At 37.9% G+C, this 19585-nt stretch overlaps 1 protein-coding gene across 2 annotated transcripts; it reads left to right on the top strand.

The window, feature by feature from the left end:
- Positions 1 to 2665: 2665 nt before the first annotated feature.
- LOC103412127 (DNA-directed RNA polymerase V subunit 1-like) lies at positions 2666 to 18927 on the top strand. Of its 2 annotated transcripts, none has more exons than XM_029096080.2 (19): positions 2666 to 2825; positions 2959 to 3032; positions 3279 to 3346; positions 3683 to 3776; positions 4239 to 4365; positions 4516 to 4631; positions 5315 to 5368; positions 6105 to 6272; positions 7141 to 9189; positions 9344 to 9519; positions 10881 to 10956; positions 11056 to 11198; positions 11843 to 11994; positions 12871 to 13145; positions 14248 to 14421; positions 14530 to 14670; positions 14783 to 16410; positions 17417 to 17531; positions 18276 to 18927. In XM_029096080.2, the coding sequence occupies exons 4-19, from the start codon at positions 3696 to 3698 to the stop codon at positions 18603 to 18605; spliced, it is 5805 nt and encodes a 1934-aa protein (XP_028951913.1). In that variant the 5' UTR covers positions 2666 to 2825; positions 2959 to 3032; positions 3279 to 3346; positions 3683 to 3695; the 3' UTR covers positions 18606 to 18927. The 2 variants fall into 2 exon arrangements, with proteins under 2 accessions (XP_028951913.1, XP_070673992.1); XM_070817891.1 differs by having other exon boundaries at positions 2721 to 2825; positions 2968 to 3032.
- Positions 18928 to 19585: the final 658 nt, after the last annotated feature.

The raw sequence follows: 19585 nt of genomic DNA, 5'->3' as shown, positions 1-19585 counted from the left end.
AAAAAGGTTGGGGTTGGGCTTAGGGCCCCCAACAGCTACAGCCCAAAGGTCTTAAGCCTAAGGGTTTTAAAACAAAAACAAAATAAATTAAACTAAAAAGGGGTTTTGGGTTTGAAATAAAATAAATAGAAACAAAAAAAAAAAGAGTTGGGTTGGGTTTAAGCACAGCCCAAAGGGCCTGCTTCAAATGGGTTTAGGCCCGAAGGCCTTGGTTTCTTGGTCTCGCCGGAGAAGAAGGCCATAATTCAGCCGGAACTTCCCTAACTTTAAACGTTCATAACTTTGTCAAAACTTAACGAAATTGAGTGATTCAAAAAAGGAAAGTTGTAGCTCTCAAAGAGAAAAAGAGAATGGTACCATAGACGACGTCTAAGTCGCCATGGTTTGACCGGAAAATGCCTCGAAAGCCTCAGAGGTCGCCGGAAACTGGGTAAGATTCAAATGAGTATAACTTCTTCAATACTCAATGACATTGGGTGAAACAAAAAGGAAAGTTGTAGTACTCAGCGAGACGAAGAGATTGATACCTTGCACGTCGGCCAAATCACCGTGGTTTGCCCGGAATTTGCCTCGAAAGGGGCGGTCTGCGTCGGAGCTCTCGTACGGGGCTTCATGGTTCGACTTCCAAAATGCCAAGACTATGGTTGAATTCGTAGTGACGAGATAAAGACGATGGTGATGTTGAAATTGTGATTTGATGATGATTTTAGGATATGGTTTATGGGTGTGGCACGGTGAAGAAGAAGAAAGAGAGAAAGTGAGGGAGAGTGACGGGAAAAAGAGGGAAGAAGGAGACCAAAAAGGGGATGGGCCCCACGTGACACACAATTTAACACCAAAAACAATTTTTAAAAGAAAACAATACCCAAAACAAAATGAAATTACATTATTTTTAGGGATGGGGTTTTACACTTGCGGTTCAGATGAGTACGGGGTGAGTCCAAAAGTTATAAATACAAAACGGGACAGGGCGGGCCGATTCTTGAAAAATAACGGGGCATGCCGGTTCTAAAAATTGGAGAAAACGGGCCCTCGGCCCGGACTGTTCTCTACCCTCAAATCTGTATCTTTTTTTTTTGTCAAAGATACCCTTTAATCTCTTATCCTCAAACCCACCCAATTTGGCCAATTCACTTAACTCTCCCCTCACCTCACCCACTTTTTATCCCGACTCTGACTTCGACTCTCCTCCCTCGATCTCTCCTCCTTGAATCTCCTTTCCTCTCTCGTCTAAGATTCAATCTCGAGCCCAGGCTCCCATTTCAGATTTCAATCTTGAGCCCAGGCTCCCAAATCATATGGCATGCGTGAAAGCCCTCCAACAGAACAACTTCAACCTTAGTCGCTGATCGACCACTCATTCTCCGACATGCTGCAGATGCTAGCCCAACTCGACCCTGTTTGACTCACTAGAAGGATCAGCAAACAACAAGGATAAGGTGATGTTGGAGGTTTAATTGGGGAAGCAAAACTGTAACGTGGTGGCATGCGAAGGGTTGGACCGGGTCGAGAGGCACGATTACCATCGTGGCATCTCTCCTAACTCTCCATCGTGGCATCCCTAGGTAATTTATGAATTAGGATTTCTGATTTTGTTTTGATTCATCAACTAATGTAATTTGTAATGGCGAGGGTGGAGGTCTTGGATCCGTGAGGAAGACGACGTCTCTAGTATGATTTTTCGATTTTCCGATTTGGTTATTTGTGAGATTGATTTGATGTAGTTTTGTGTGTAAGTGTAATGGGTTCTGTTAGAAACTATGGATCTGGGATTTCATGGTTTGCTTATTTCGGGACATGCATGGAAGAATCGTACATGTGCGAAGTATATACATTGATTTGGTTGTGTTTAAACACATGCAGTGCAGAAATGTTTGTAGGATTTGTTTTTCTGTGTTCTGAGTAGTGCAAATGAGTGTCTAAAATGGATGGTTTTGCTTATGCTTCTGATCAGCAGATCGGCGCCGTTCCAAAATTGGAAAAAAGAAAAGAAAAAGTAATTGGACCCGTGGACCCATTTCGAACTGGCCTGTTTCAAACGGGCTGGGTTATGTTCGATTCCTAAACTCAAATTCCTTCTATCTGGCCTGGCCCAACCCCACCCGTTACATTTTAAAATGGGTAGGGCCAGGTTCCTCCAAATTAAGGCCCGGCTCAGCCCGTGCCCAACCCTATCTCCAACCATGTGGCCTAAAATAAGTTTTGAGTTAAAACCTAAAAGTTGAGCAAATTTCCCAAAAAATTGGCCAAACCTATTTTTGTGGCCACTTTTGCGCGTGGATGCGCTAGAAAGAGCCAGTCTCAGCCCAACCCACACCGGAACAACAAGAGTTAGAACCACCTGTTGGTTAAACTTAAAGTTTTGGGTTAAACTTTAAATATTCTTGGTTAAAATGTTTAGATTTTAATCAAGAGTTAAAATCGCAAATAAACTCTAACCCCAAATACACTCTCCATTTTGCCCTCCTTATTTTCACCAAACCAAAGCCAAACCTTGGTAAATAAAACGGTCAACGAGCCCCTTCCTGTCATTTCTCTCCCCAAAACCCCTCACACACCACACACCAGGTAAAGCAGTACGGCTCCAAAATTTCAAAAAAAACCAACCTGATTTTTATTTTTTTTCCTCTAGAAACCCCACGTTGATCTGTGAAAAGACCAAAAAGTCCAAATTCCCCAGGCCTCAACAAAATTCCCCTTTCTTCATGCAAAAACCCATTTCACTCTCCCACCATCTCACTCTCTCTCTCTCTCTCTCTGGTCATCAGAGTCTCGGAAGAGAGTGAAAGCGACAGCGGAAGAGGAAAACGGCGCCGTTTGCGAGGGTAAGCTCCCTCTGCCGGCCAATTTTTGTGTCATTTGCGAATTTTTTTACTGAAATTGTTTTTTTTGGTTTCAAAAGCTTTGGAGTATAGCTCTCACTCCGTTGAAAAACCCTTTTGGGTTTTTGGTTTTTAGGGTTTTCAGGGCTTATTCTAGGATTTTGGAGTTGAACCCCCGGTTTCAGAGTACGGAGGAATCGAAAAATTGTGGTAATTTTTGCTCTAAATTGTTTGCATTTTGCTATTTGGTGTTTGGTTGCTGAGAAAATGAGGGACTTTTTAATGGGCCTTTTTTTTTGCTTGGAAAATTTAACGGGGGAAAATGTTGCACATTGGTTAATTTTCTCTCAGTTTCTCAGTGACCAAAAGGACCTCTCTCTCTCTCTCTCTCTCCCCCCTCTTGCTCTGTATCTAACTGTGACGCTAAATACATTTGCTCTGCGTTTTGTTTTCTAGGTTCCAGTTAGGGTTTTTTTTTCCGGCCTGCATCGTAGCTCCAAGTACGATCAGACCCGAAGACTCTGGTAATTTTTGTTCTTTCCTTTTGCTGCATGTTTATTTTGTGTTTGGTAGCTGAGAATTGGATGAAAATTTATACCTTGTTTAGGTTTTTTGCTGAGTTCTGCTGGCCTTTTTTAATTCTTTCCTTTTTCTTAGAAACCATCAGATTTCTTGTATATCGTTTGCCTTTAACTTATTATTAATTTTAATTGTTTTAGAGGTTGGTACCTCCCACAAACTAACTTTTTCTTAAGTTTCTAGCTTAATAATTTTGTCTATGGTATATTTGCATGTTGATTTTGCTGTAATAGCTACAGTTGTCTTACTTTATATATGTTTCCCTGTCTCTTCCATGGCAGTTTCTTAAAGGAAATGGAGGAGGTCTCGACCTCGAATATTTTGGATGGGGAGATCGTTGGAATCAAATTTGGTTTAGCAACTCATCAAGAAATTGTAAGTAGAAATTTGACATTTAATTTGAGTAGTTATTGAGTCTATGCCATCTAAAGCTGAGAGGCCTTAACTACATTAGTTTGTTTCTAAAAAATAAAATTGCATTCATGGGATAGGATTTCGAGGGAGAATTCTGATTCATTTCTTGGAGGGAGTGGTCTTTAGAGTCCATATTGAATATTCACATTCTAAGCTCATATAAGGCTCCATTTACGGCCAAATGAAAATTATGGCTTTCCATTGGTCAAATGTAATATGCCTTCAGCAACGTGTTCCCCGTATTGTTCTTGTTAAAAAAAATAAAGTAAAAGATGCCTTCACAACTAACTCGTGACTAGTGTCTATGGGAGAGTAAATTAGAAAATCACCTCCAGCAAAGTGTTTTTTACAATTCGTTTCTTTACTACGAAAATCAACCTTTGGAATAATTTGTTTATACTTTTATGTTTACATTTTTGGCAGTGTACAGCATCTATTAGCGATTGCTCTATCAGCCATGCAAGCCAGCTTTCCAACCCATTCCTTGGCCTGCCCCTTGAGTTTGGAAAGTGTGAATCTTGTGGCACTTCCGAACCTGGGAAATGTGAAGGTAAATAAATTTCATTTCTCAACCTTTGGTACAGTGAGTTAAAATATACAATGTTGCCAAACAAGTCAGATGTAAGAAACATATTATACATTGAAATTTGAAAGAGTATGATTGGAAACGTAAGAAAGTGTATCCTTTATCCCTTTTCAGGTCATTTTGGGTATATTGAGTTACCAGTACCAATATTTCATCCCAATCATGTTAGCGAATTGAAGCGGATGCTGAGCTTATTGTGCTTGAAATGCTTGAAAATGAAAAAGAACAAGGTACCACCTGATTGAGTTTTTCATTGTTTATAATTGCTGCTATGATCATCACTTACTAAGCAGAGGCAATATATCCCCTTGGTTAGCTTGTTATTTGGACTTTTGTTGTCTGTTAAGGGAAGATATGCAGATTTGTGTTTGTTATAGTTTCAGCTGAGGAACAAAGAATAAAATGATTTACAATTTTACATGAAGAAGCAGTTGAATTTTGAACCTATTTACTGTGTCATTCAATCCAACCATTACTAAACTGCCTTTTTGTTTTTTAATTTATCATTTTGTACAAGTGCCCTTTATTGCACTGTATTTGTCATCTGTGGATTGATCTTGTTTCTTTTCTTTTAAATCTTATAAGTTTGCTTTATTTTCCTAATTTTCTCAAAAAGAGTCTGAAGTTTGAACTTAATTCTACAGAATCCACGATTGTATTATGTGAATAGTTCTTTGTCGACCACAATCTCACAATATTTTTGTTTTTGTTAACATGTCGTTGGAGGAAAAATTGTCTGTGACTGTGGGTTGCCCTTCAATTTCTATATTCTGTAAAGTGGTTGAGAACACTTCATATTTGAGTAGCAAATTTTTATTTTTAAAAACTATATAGTTAACTGGCAATGTTTTCTTATCATAAAAATCTCTGTGCTTATAGCCTTATATTCTGTATCCATTTTTTTACTATTCAGTTTCCAACCAAGAATGCTGGCTTAGCAGAAAGAATGTTAGCTTCATGTTGTGAGGTACGTATAAATTAATCGTTTCCATTTTTCATGATGTGAAGTATGCTCACTGTATCTAGAAATTTTGTGGATTTATCGCTCTCTGATTTCCTTACGGGCGCACAAGCACTTTCACACCCTCTCACCCAACCACTAATTCTAATTTAATCAAATACATGGTTTTTGAACCTTAGTTGCACAACTATCACTACATGGTTCTAGTTTCTAGTTAGAAATGTTTCACTATGGTATGTTTCAATTGCCAGTGCATCTTTGGTTTATTGAAGTTCTGTTTTAGTAATTCAAGTTTCCTAAAAGTTTTATTTGGAATGGCACTACATTCCATGAGCTCGCAAAAAAGATCAATACTTGAAATCTTGATGGTGTCAGTAATCCTGGTTTAGTTTGTTTTGTTTTCCCTAAATTCTTGTAAAAAAAGGTCAATTGTGTATTAGGTTATGTGTTCTAGAACATTATGTGTGTTATTATCTCGTATGTTTTCCTTTCTTGGGATGTTCCTGCCCTTATTAGGTGTTCAGAGGTTTGATTCTTTCATTTGGAGTACTATGTTTAAAGATTGAAATTATAGTTAGATAAAGTTGTTTGTCAACCGTCAAGAAATGCTATACTTGTTTTTTTTTTTTTAAAGTCTGTTACATTTAATTTTATATAAATTGGAATACTTTGTGATATGTTCTCTCTTCATCTCTCTTCATTTTCCATCTACTAGTTTTATGCCCTCTCATTCCTTCTGTAGGATGCTGCACAAGTGTGTATTGGAGAGACTAAACCAACAGATAGCTCTTGTTCCTTGCAATTGAAGCGACCTTCTAAATCAAGAACACCACCTGGTTTTTGGAATTTCCTCGAACGATATGGTTTTCGTTATGGCGATGATCATATACGTACTTTGCTTCCTTGTGAGGTATGCTTCTTGCTTCCTGACTGAATCCCTATCATCTCACATTCTTGGAACTTGAATTGAATTTTATTGTCCAGTTATGTGGATTGAAGTCTTTGTTTGCTCATAGTTCACTGTTATTTCTACGGTGTTTTTATTAGTGGAAAAGTTTGATGTTTTCCATTAAGAACTTATTTCTAATTTATTAATTTGACTCAAATACAAAGAAATCCTCACTTATCAGTTATCACAGAAATTGACACAGTGAGCACCTTATTTTGGATTCCTCTGTCTTACTTTATTGTATGCATTGATCAGGGGTTGCTATTGCTTCTGCCACCTTCCTTTGGTGTCAACCTTCATGATTGATTTTAGCTCCACTAATTGTTTTGATGGCTAAATTAGTTGAAGTCCTTGTTTGCACACCAATTCATTTGTGGGAAAAGTTTTCTGGTTTACTGTGATCACTACGTCTTAAATCTAGTTCTTACCCACATGCAATCATCCCCCTTATCACAGTAATCTGGCGAAGTTAGCATCTTACTGTTGGATTCTTCATTGAATGGATTGATCAGAGGGTGTTGTTGTCTTCCCTGTGGTTTCAACTGGCACAGTTTATTTTGTTTACAAAATAAATTGATGGTTAACTTAGTTGGCCAGATGTACAGCTCCATGTGGTTTCAACTGGCACAATTTATTTCATTCACTAACTAGTTTGATGGTTAACTTAGTTCACCAGATGTGTATAAGTAGATTCTAACCAAATGATTTTATTGCCAATCACTCATAATGAAAATCATACTTATCTTATATAATTCTGTTGGCCTTTCCTGTTTCTGCTGATTGTAATTGTTGTTCTCCTGATACATATTATTTTGGTAATGACTACCAGGTGATGGAGATGCTAAAGCGTATCCCTCAAGACACCAGGAAGAAACTTAATGCAAGAGGGTATTTTCCTCAAGATGGATACATCTTGCGTCATATACCTGTCCCTCCAAACTGTTTATCTGTTCCTGAAATTTCGGATGGTGTTAGTGTTATGTCTGCAGATCCTTCAATTTCAATGCTCAGAAAAGTTCTAAAGCAAATTGAAGTCATAAGAAGTTCAAGGTCAGGCATCCCAAACTTTGAATCACAAATTGTTGAAGCTAATGAACTTCAAGCCATAGTGGATCAGTATCTTCAAGTTAGGGGTACTGGGAAGGCATCACGGGATATAGATGCAAGGTTTGGGGTAAACAAGGAGCTGAATGCCTCTTCCACTAAAGCATGGCTTGAAAAAATGAGAACACTGTTCATTAGAAAGGGTTCAGGATTCTCTTCTCGCTCAGTAATCACTGGGGATGCCTTTAGAAGGGTAAATGAAGTTGGCATCCCCTATGAAATTGCTCAAAGAATCACCTTCGAGGAGAGGGTTAATGATCATAACATTAGGTACTTACAACAGTTGGTAGATAGCAAGTTGTGCCTAACCTATAGGGATGGATCATCAACTTACTCACTTAGGGAAGGTTCAAAGGGGCACACTTTTTTGAGGCCTGGTCAAGTGGTGCATCGGAGGATTATGGATGGGGACCTTGTATTTGTAAACAGGCCCCCAACTACCCATAAACATTCCCTACAAGCACTACAAGTGTATGTGCATGATGACCATGTGGTGAAAATAAATCCTTTGATATGTGGGCCACTAAGTGCTGACTTTGATGGTGATTGCATCCATTTGTTCTATCCGCAATCACTTGCTGCAAAAGCAGAAGTTTTGGAGCTTTTTTCAGTGGAGAAGCAGCTGCTTAGCTCTCATAGTGGAAAACCAAATCTGCAAATGGCCACTGATTCACTATTGTCATTGAGGATGATGTTTAAGAACTTTTTTTTGGATAAATCAGCAGCTCAGCAACTGGCCATGTTTGCTTCATCTTTGTTGCCACGACCTGCATTATTGAAAGCAAATGCTGCTTGCTCATATTGGACTGCTTTGCAGATATTACAGACTGCATTGCCTCTTGACTTTGACTACTGTGGGGAAAAGTACTTAGTCAATAAAAGTGAGATACTGAAAATTGAGTTCAGTACAAGTGCAGTTTCAGCGGTGATGAATGACATTGCTACTTCAGTTTTTTTTGAGAAAGGGGGCGAGGATGTCCTTAAATTCTTTGATTCTCTACAGCCCTTGCTGATGGAGAATATATTTTCAGAAGGGTTCAGTGTTGGCTTGGAGGATTTTTACATGTCAAAGACATCCATACAAGATATTAAGGAGAATATTCAGGGTACTTCAGATTTGTTGTATCATCTGAGGTCAACCTACAATGAATTTGTAGAGTTTCAGCTAGAGAGTCGAATCAAAAGCTTGAAAGTACCAGTTTCAAATTTTATCTTGGAGTCATCTGCATTCGGTGATTTAATCGACACCAAGAGTGATTCGGCAATCAACAAAGTTGTGCAACAAATTGGGTTCCTAGGCCTACAACTCTCTGATAAGGGAAGATTCTACTCAAAGACATTGGTTGAGGATGTGGCCTCTCTCTGTCACAACAAATATTCTTTTAACTCGGAGTATCCCTCTGCAGAATATGGCCTAGTTCAAAGTTGTTTCTTCCATGGGTTAGATCCATACGAGGAAATAGTTCACTCCATTGCTACACGAGAGGTGATTGTTCGGTCCTCAAGAGGATTGACTGAACCTGGGACCTTATTTAAAAATTTAATGGCCATTCTTCGTGATGTGGTTATTTGCTATGATGGCACAGTCAGAAATGTTTGTAGCAATTCAGTTATCCAATTTGAGTATGGAGTCAATGCTGGATCTAGGCCCCCGAATCTTTTCCCTGCTGGTGAACCTGTTGGCGTGTTAGCTGCCACTGCAATGTCAAATCCTGCGTACAAGGCAGTTCTTGATTCTACCCCAAGCAGCAACTCTTCATGGGAGCTGATGAAGGTAGTTGGCTTGGCTATTGATTATGATGGTGTTTTTCCTTTCAATTCATGTTTTTGATCTTTTATGTTTTCTTTTGCATAAATGTTTTTTGAGCTGATGAAGATACATGCATAAATGTTTATCGTAACTTGAATTTACATCGTCTGTTCTTCAGGAAATTCTACTTTGCAAAGTAAATTTTAAGAATGAGCTCATTGATCGCCGTGTAATTTTGTACTTGAATAACTGTGGTTGTGGAAGAAAGTACTGCCGAGAACGTGCAGCATGTTTGGTTAAGAATCAGTTGAAGAAAGTCAGTCTTAAAGATACTGCAGTCGAATTCATGATTGAGTATGCTCTGCCTCTTCATACTTATTTTTTTGGCAACACTTTCACATATGGTTTTATTTAAGTATGTTTCTAGGAATTTATTTCTCAATCCCTTAGTTCATGTTGATTAAGTTGTCAGTTGTCATATTCCCTGCTTTATCTGCATCAACCTTTCTTGAAAGGTAACCCCACCCACAGTTGAACTGGAAATGAGTACCTGTTACTACCTCTTCCGTGCTTTAAGTTATTTTCTATGCTGACATGCTTTTTCCGTCTCCCACCACACTGTGGCACTACTACCTGCAATTTTAATATTTATTTGCAGCTCTCTTGGTATCTATTTGAATCTGTTGATATCTGTTAGGTTTTTCTAGCCCATGATAAGTTGTCCTAAGTCTATAAGTAATTATGGTCTTAGAGGATTAAATTGTTTACCCAATTGGAGTTAGTTTCTCAATTGGAGTAGGTTTTATAACTAGATTCCAATTAGGATTTAGGATTAATAATCCTTATTGAAGAAGACCTTTATTATGTCTATATAAAGGGGCTATTGTACTAGTTTTGAATTGGAGGGAGCAAAACAATAAATTGTATACCACTCAAGGGATTAGAGTGAGAGAATATTGTAAAGTGTGTGCGAGAGAAAAGAAAAGAGATAGTATATTTCTTGTTCTTGTTCTTTCAGGTTTTTCGTCAAGTCCTAGTTCTAGAGATTTGGCAAGATTATTGGTTGTACTCATTATTGATATAGTGAAAGATTGTTGTTGCTGCCCCGTGGACGTAGGCACATATTGCGAACCATGTAAATTCTTGGTGTTATTTATCTTGGTTATTTGTTTTTCGATTTCCGGAGTTTGTTCTTGTTTTTCCCATTCTTAAACGCGATATTCTCAACAATATCAAGTTCTGCAGATCAAATACGTGGTTTTGTTTTCTAGAAACTCTTGCATGTTTCTCAGGAGATTATGCTTTAAGAATTCTGGAAGAATTATTTGTTATGCGAATAAGTGGATGTAATTCATTTTATGTCTATAAATGTGTGATTTGCTAACTAGGAAAGGTTTTGCCTTTGCTGAAATATATATTTAACAGTCTGCAGCTTCTTTTTGCATAGCTTGGGTTAACCATGCAAAGTTCCAGTTTAATAATAGTTAGATACTCAAGAGCTGATCAATATAGTAATAGTTGTGTACCTGATAATAGCAGAGTGTAATCTTCACTTCCACTTTTGTGAGAATATGTTTCTCTGTTACTACCAACATATTATTTGGTCACCATGTCATTGACAAGAAATTGAGTTTTGCATCTACTACACTTTGTACTTATTTGCAGTGGTATAAAATTAATGTGTGGGCTTGAAAAAGTTTGTGTTTTACATGCAGATATAGCAATCAGCTTTCTAGTTTGGGAAGTATGGTAAATGATGCAGGCCTAGTTGGCCATATTCATCTCAATGAGGTTTGCATAGTTCAATGTGTTGGAATGTTTTCTTTATATTTTCATTTACGAAGTTGCTATTACTTCATAGTTTGGGATAACGAGAGCTTTATTGAACAGGAGCTGTTACGGGAGTTAAATGTTGGTGTAGACGAGATTCAACAAAAATGCCAAGAAACTGTTAATTCATTTCGGAGGAAGAGAGTTGGGAAGAAGAAGTTCAACATTGGCTATCTTTTCAAAAATACAGTTTTGTTTGCCAGGTCTTTTCCCCCCCTCTCTGATTGGATCATATTTATGTTTACCAATTGCCTTATTGACTTGATCATTTATGTTTTCCTAATGAGGCGAGGACACAGCCTCAATTGATTTTGGTCAATATGATATTAATAAATTTTACTGATGAAAGTTATGGAACATTATGAGCTATGCTGTTATTCTTTGCTTATTTTATAGTGGTTTTTTGTTTGAATTTATTTGGCCCTTTTAGTTATGCTTCACTAAGATAAAGGAAGGAAAAAGTTCTGAAAGGAAAGGGGAGGTGAAAACATAATAGCTTGATAAGAGAAACGCCACCAGTACAAAGTCCACCACAGTAACATGGGCAGATCATTCTTGTTATTACCATAAAACGTAAATATGTGTAAGATTATAAATATATATATTGTATTTGTTTGTGTTCTGGAACCCTGACTGTTTACTGGATTTAAGAGCGCTAGAGATACTGAAATTTTCATGTCAAAAGAAGATTCGTATTTCAAAAATCATTTGCATGTGGCAGTTGCCTACTATCATAATCATATACAATGTTCATACTTGTATGACTTCCCCTTCCCCTATTGTGTTCCTAAGTTTACTTGTGTCTCCGCTTTAAACTACTTAATGATAAATGCTTCATTGTTTGCAGTGAGCATTGCTCTTTTCATCATTCCTGTGCAGACAAAGGATCTGACTCCCCGTGCTTGATGTTCTTCCTTCAAGCTACTGAAGAGTTGGAAACCACTTCGCAATACTATGCTGATTTGATTTGCCCTGTGCTTTTAGAAACAATAATAAAAGGTAGCTTTTGGAGTGATTTTCTAAAGAGTGAAATACTAATTTATTATTTGAGTTTCCTTGTTTTCCAGTGAATCTTGGTCTTTTGATTTGTTTTGCCAACTCACATCTAAAACAGGAATGTCAGTGATTATATGCAATTTGTGTGTTTTGCTTCTGTCTGTCTTATTGAAGTCCTACTTCTATTTGTTTTTTTAATAGAAAAATCCTACTTCTCTTCTGTCTCATGAACCTCATATTTACTTTTTTTTCATCCCATCCCAAGGTACACGTTTTTGTTGTGTTAGTTGCGTATGGGATGGCCATTACTTGTGATCATATCCAACGTAAGAGGCCAAATATGTGCCTATCAACAGTTTAGTGTTAAACTCTGCAAGAATGCAGTCGAAATATTCATAATTTATTTCTAGGTTGAGTTGTGCATTTTCATCCTCTTGTATAGTAATTAATGTATTAGTTGGAAACATTGTACTTTGAGGAGGCAAGTAAAAGCTTAGTGGAACTGTGGGTATGATGACTTCTTTTTTTTTTTTTTTTTTTTTGTTTTTTTGGTGGTGGGGGTGGGATTCAGTTGGATTCTATTGCTAGAAATTTGTAGGAAAAGTTTGGAGAGGTGCAGTGGCCTTGACGGATAGAGTGAAGGTTTTGACGTTTTAGCTTTAAGCATTAGTAATGCCTGAGTTGAGAGATAGTCCTTTCATGATTCTTGATCAGATTGGGTGCAGTTAGCTGATCTTTGGACTTTTGATGCTGGTGATAGAAGCAGTTTTTTATTTGACTTATTGTAGTTTTTATTAGATGGTGGACATGTTGTTTACTGCTGGAAACTATATTGTAACTCTTCTATTAGTAAAGTCTTAATGTCTCTAAAATGGACAGGTGACCCACGGATTACCTCAGCAAATATAATTTGGATTGATCCCGATACAACAACTTGGATTAGAAGTCCAAATAATTCTCAAAAGGGTGAATGGGCCTTGGATGTTGTTCTGGAGAGATCTGTTGTCAAGCAAAGCGGTGATGCATGGAGAATCGTTCTCGATTCTTGCCTCCCTGTGCTTCACCTAATTGACACCAGGCGTTCCATCCCGTATGCTATCAAACAGATTCAAGAACTATTGGGAGTGTCTTGTGCTTTTGATCAAGCAGTTCAGGTAAAATCAGAGGTTCACAATTTTCCTTCTTTCTACTGCGAATCTTGAACTTTATGATCCTATATCAGAAGTCATGCTAGCTTTTGTGGCTAGCTGTTTATATTATGGGTTGTTATAGGGCTGTGTATATCATGTTTTGTGTGTGTCATTTAGTATTAGGCACTAACTCAATTTTTATTAGCCATTTTATGTTTTGATACAGCTTGAAACTCAAAATTTTAGACATGGACTTAGTTGTCTCCAAGCCAAGTTCATTACTCATAATTCAATACACCTTTCATGTGAAAATTGCATTCAATCCATGTGCAAGAAAATCTAGGAAAAAACTCCTGATTCTAGAGAGATTCATTCAATAATACCAATCAAGAAGTACACAGGAAAAAATCTGAAATTTTCCTCATACAATACCAATTAAATAGTTTCTTCTGTCAAAATCTACTGTTTGATACTAGCTCAACCTTTTTATCGTTCGTTAACGAGTAGATAAAATTCAGATACACGTTGAGTAATCGCGGTAATATTGTGTTTGGTGATCATATTATGCTGCTGCATTACTAGGAAATTATCACCTATAGTGTCCAGTAGTTTCTGTGTGTCTAATAAGCTTCTCTCCCTTTGGAGTGTTTGACATGCTAGACTTCTGGTTAACTCTTTGCTTCCTTATTTATTTATTTTCTAGTGGGCATGCTTTATCACAGCCGACCCCACTTAGTGGGATAAGGCTTTTTTGTTGTTGTTGTTCGGCATACTTTATCACATCAGTTGTGTATATATTTGGATGTATATTTATTATACTACGATTTATTTTCTATACTTGTATCATTTCACCATTAGTTATGGTTCAGCCTTTCATGTGACTGATCTTCATTTAGTATGGACCTTATTTTGAATTTTGAATTTTTTTTTTTGGAATTGTGTGCTGCATTTGTGGTTTCCTCGGGCATGCCACCTTTTTTTAGTCCTGTATCATCATGTGCATCTTATGAAGTTTAACATTTTTAGTTTTCAAGGAAAATTGGATCATATTAGACCAACACTGGGTGATATGAGATACGTATTGTACTTTTCTACTAAGAATTCATTTTTGGATTTTATTACGCAGCGCCTCGCGACAGCTGTTACAATGGTGGCAAAAGGTGTCCTGAAAGAGCATCTTATCCTCCTGGCGAATAGCATGACATGTGCTGGAAATTTTGTTGGCTTCAATTCTAGTGGATATAAAGCACTATCTCGAGCATTGAATATTCAAGTACCATTTACAGAAGCAACACTTTTTGTGAGTAATTGAACTCTTGCCTAATTCTATAAATGACATTTACCTATAGTTTGTTGTTAGATGAACTACAATCACAACTAATTGTAGTTTCATTACATGTGGCTGTAGACACCAAGAAGGTGCTTTGAGAGAGCAGCTGAAAAGTGCCACATGGATTCTTTGTCAAGCATAGTTGCATCATGTTCATGGGGTAAACATGTTGCTGTTGGTACTGGCTCCAGGTTTGATATCCTCTGGGACACAAGAGAGGTAAATATGATTTTTAACATACTTCTAGTTTTTCCCAGCTGTATGGTAGTTTAATCTGCTGCTGGAATGTTCCGTGCCATTTAATTTAAATATTAATATTTTGTTTTTTCAGGGAGGATTGAATCAAGAGGGTGGACTAGATGTTTTCAACTTTCTGCATATGGTGAGCACAGCAAATGGAGAAGAAGCAACTACAGGAGCACTGGGGGCAGAAGTTGATGATCTTATGGTGGTAGATGAATTAGCAGATTCCTGCTTGTCGCCAGAACTTGACTCTGGTTTAGATAAGCCCGTCTTTGAAGATATTATAGAATTTGAGGAATCAGAAACTCTTCCTGGAAAGTCAAGTTGGGAAAAAGATTCCTCTGTATGGGGGACAAATCGTACAAGAGAAGATGCCACATCATCGTGGGATAAAAATGATACATCATCGTGGGATAAAACTCCAGCCAAAGAACCTGCCACATCTACATGGGGGATAGGCAAGGCAGCAGAAGTTACTACTCCTGCATGGAGGGCAAATACTGCTGGAGAAGCTTCCACATCTGCCTGGGGGGAAACTGGAGAGCCTACCACTTCTGCCTGGGGGGCAAGTAAGGGAGGTGAAAATGATTGGAGTGGTAGAGTGGCAGAGAAAGTTGCACCAATAGACCTCCAGCCGACAATAAAAGCCGTAGATGAAAAGGACAATGGATGGGGTGCTGTTTCTCCTAGGGAAACAGAAACAGGGAATGACAATGCTTGGTCTAGTGGGCAACAGAAAAAGTCTTCTGAAATTTCGACCAGTTCTTGGGGGCAGAAAAATCCTCCTGAGACAGAAACTCAACCTTGGGGTGCTGTTTCTTCTGGGGAAACAGAAACAGGGAATGACAATGCTTGGTCCAGTGGGCAACAGAAAAAATCTTCTGAAATTTCTACCAGTTCTTGGGGGCAGAAAAATGCTTGGTCTAGTGGGCAACAGAAAAAGTCTTCTGAAATTTCGACCAGTTCTTGGGGGCAGAAAAATCCTCCTGAGACAGAAACTCAACCTTGGGGTGCTGTTTCTTCTGGGGAAACAGAAACAGGGAATGCCAATGCTTGGTCTAGTGGGCAGCAGAAAAAGTCTTCTGAAATTTCGACCAGTTCTTGGGGGCAGAAAAATCCTCCTGAGACAGAAACTCAACCTTGGGGTGCTGTTTCTTATGGGGAAACAGAAACAGGGAATGACAAGGCTTGGTCTAGTGGGCAACAGAAAAAGTCTTCTGAAATTTCGACCAGTTCTTGGGGGCAGAAAAATCCTCCTGTGATAGAAACTCAACCTTGGGGTGCTGTTTCATCTGGGGAAACAGAATCAGGGAATGACAATGCTTGGTCTAGTGGGCAACAGAAAAAATCTTCCGAAATTTCTACCAGTTCTTGGGGGCAGAAAAATCCTCCTGAGACAGAAACTCAACCTGCGAGCTTGTCTGGGTGGGATTCACCTAGTGGAGATGGTAATACTGGTGAAAGACATCACCAATGGGGGCAGAACAAGAAAAGTCGTTTTGAAGGTTCAAAGAGTTGGGTTTCTAGTCCCGGGGAGTGGAAGAATAAGAACCGTCCTGCCAAACCACCTGGTATGGTGAATGATAACTCTAGTGTGGTTGGACTCTATACTGCAACAAGACAAAGATTGGATATGTTCCCTAGCGAGGAGCAAGACGTTCTTTCTAAAATTGAACCTGTTATGCGCTCTATCCGAAGAATAATGCATCAATCTGGGTTAGTTTTCTGTTTATATTCTTTCTTAACAATTAGGACTAGACTGATCGAATTATCTAAAGTATATGATACTTTTCAAATTAACTGGGTTAGTTTTCTGTTTATATTCTTTCTTAACAATTTTGACTTTGAGATGTCTTGTCTGAAGTAAGAATCCATTTAAATCCAGGGAATTTCTTGACGAAATCCTCCCTCAGTCGAAAATAATGCGTTAACATTTGAAGTGTTATACTCGCATGTAGTGCAACGATGTTGTTTCATATTCACCTGTCAAAGCTCTAGTTGAGCCTGAGTCTAAGACTGAAGTCCCTCCCAAAACATCATCGTAGAACATAGTTAGTTTTCAAACTCTTGGGGCTCCAAGTTTAAAGATAAAGTTTGGAGGTTGTGGACTATTTATGAGATACGGGTTGGGTTTTGGCACCTCTCTGTGGGCTTTGGTGTGTATCATGGTTGCCGTTGCCCATTCTTTTCAATTTCTACTAGAAAGCCGCTATGTCGTAGTTGTCCTGATTGTAGTGTGGGTGGTTTTGGTTCTATTTTCTGCGTTGTTGGATGCTGTACTGTCATAGTTTTAATATCTTGGTTATTGCAGTTTGTGGGCAGCATATTTGTGGACTGCTGGTCCACTTTGATTGTACTTCCCATTCATATTAGTTACTATTTGTTTTCTTTTGATGTATGAAGTCTAAAGTCTATCTTTATATAAAAAGTAAGCATAAGAACTATAAAGGAAATGCATCTGATAACTTACTGAATTCACGTGTTACATTTGACTTTGCTTTTGAGATGTCTCAAGGATATCATATTTTCACTGATCTCCATATGAAGGAATTGATTTCATTCTGGGGCATTATATCCGCTTTGCGTATGTTATTGGTGCCTAATTTTGCAACTTTTTTTCTTTCTTTCTTTCCTTTTTTGAATGTTTTAGTTGTTGCAACATCTTTGCTTGGTGCTTGACAATCCTCTAACCTACTATCGGTTTTTAAATTATTCTATCCAGGTACAATGATGGGGATCCACTGTCAGCTGACGACCAGTCATTTATACTTGATAATGTTCTCAATTACCACCCGGATAAAGCTGTTAAAATGGGTTCTGGAATTGGTCATCTCACAGTATGTTTATCTACCCTGTTCTTGCTTAACTGCGTTTTATTTAGAATTATGTTTCAGTGCACTTTTGATACATTATGCTTGGATTCTGTGACTGATTCCATTGTTATATTGGTTATTCTAATGTTCATATTATTTTTTACTGAACTATAACGTTTATACTGAATTTTGTACATTGTCCATTGAGGTAAACTTCCATGTGTTTTGTTGCATGCCTAAATTTGTTCTGCTTCTCAAAACCGTTTTTTATGTCAATAATTAGTTTTTAGCAAAGGGCTGTTACACATAGGAAGATGACTAGACGGGGTTTAGTTGGAAAACCATTTTTTTTTTCTCTATTGGTTTTGCTATTTACTCATAGCTCCCACCCTGCCAAGGCTGGTTGAGTGGATCTAATCTTTCAGATAAGAAGACATTAGAGAAGTATATACTTGTCTTTAAATACGAATTAAGACTATGCTCCGTCTTAAGGGTTTTTAAGTCTGGACTAGTAATGACGGGGAAAGGGTTTTCTTTCATAGTACTTGGAAACATAGCCAGGATGGAATACCTCATCTTATTTACCTTTTCTCAAGAACTACTTGTCTTGTAATAACAAACCCTGTATTGCTTATGTTGTGTTCTTATCGAAAACCAAAAGAAACACAAGTTTCCAAAGCTTTGTTGTTTACGAATGAATTTGGCTTGTGTGTTAATGGACTTATTTGGTTGCATATTGTCCTAATTTACACCGGCCATTGATGACAGGTTGATAGGCACGGCAGTTTCCAGGACAGCAGATGCTTTTTTGTTGTGACAACAGATGGTCACAAGGAAGATTTTTCATATCGAAAATGCCTGGAGAATTACATTAAGGAAAAGTATGCTGATGTTGCGGAAACATTCATAGGCAAGTATTTTACTAGGAGAGGAGGGAATCGGGAGCGAAACCCCACTCCAAGTCAATATCCCATTCCAGAACAGACTCCATGTCAAACTCCCATTGCAGAGCAAACTATAAGTCAAACTCCCATTGCAGAGCAAACTCTAAGTCAAACCCCCATTTCAGAGCAAACTGGGAACGAGGAGACACAATAGGGCATGGCTATTTCCGGGGCATCGGTCGTTTTGAGATTCTGATGTAATTAGATTTGAACATTCTGCCCCTCTACTTTTTGATTTGTATATACTAGGCAGTCGTTAGCAGCTCCTGACAAATCCAGCGTTTCGTTCGTTGATTTATGTTTAATCTGAGAGCATTGATTAGTTAACTAGTTGGTAGCTGCTGGATGCAGTTAACCTGAACCCTGAACTGGGAGAAAAGCAAGCTGCTTGCTTATGTTGCAGTTGCAAAAAAATCAAGTTTTATATATGAAATGCAGAAGTCTTGTCGATGGCCTTCAATGGCTTCCATTGCTCAGTTTATTATGCTTCTGGTTTGGAATTTTTTTTTTATTTAATGTTCTATATTTTTTCTGGTTTAGTGCTTATGATTATGGATGTAAACAAACCAAATCAATTTGGTCAAGCTTCGACGTGCCAAACACGAGCCCAACCCGATTCAAGCTCGAACTGTTTTGAGCCGATTTACAGCCTTACTTGTGATATAGGATTAATGCTTACAACCGGGCCATGATGAATTTCTTTGCAAATGGAAATGAACATGTGGAATTGATGGATATTGGTCTCTGTCTAGACAATCAAAAAGCCCCGAGTATAAATGCTTTGGAGCACCGTAGAATATTTTTTTTAATAATGTGATAATGAATGTGTAAATTGAACCAAGTCAAACTAAACTCGGACTACATTTTATTTGATTTATTTTGCCTTATTTGAAAATCGCTTAAACTAAACCAAACTAAACCAAACCATAACCAAGTACTTGGTTTTACACTTTTGCATTTTCCCCTTATTTGTTATCACAATTTTAATTCAACCCTTAATACCAAAAAGATTAAAATCCTAAACTCATTTGAATTTGATGTAGTTTATCTAAAAAATTCTGAGTCTCAGTCTATTACTTTTTGAATTTACACTATGAAATTCCTTTTATATATATTTGAGGTAATATAACAATA

The sequence above is a fragment of the Malus domestica genome, chromosome 02, assembly GCF_042453785.1.
Source record: "Malus domestica chromosome 02, GDT2T_hap1".
Taxonomy (NCBI): domain Eukaryota; kingdom Viridiplantae; phylum Streptophyta; class Magnoliopsida; order Rosales; family Rosaceae; genus Malus; species Malus domestica.
Note: the sequence above shows the minus strand (reverse complement) of the source record. Positions and strands in the feature narration are given on the sequence as shown.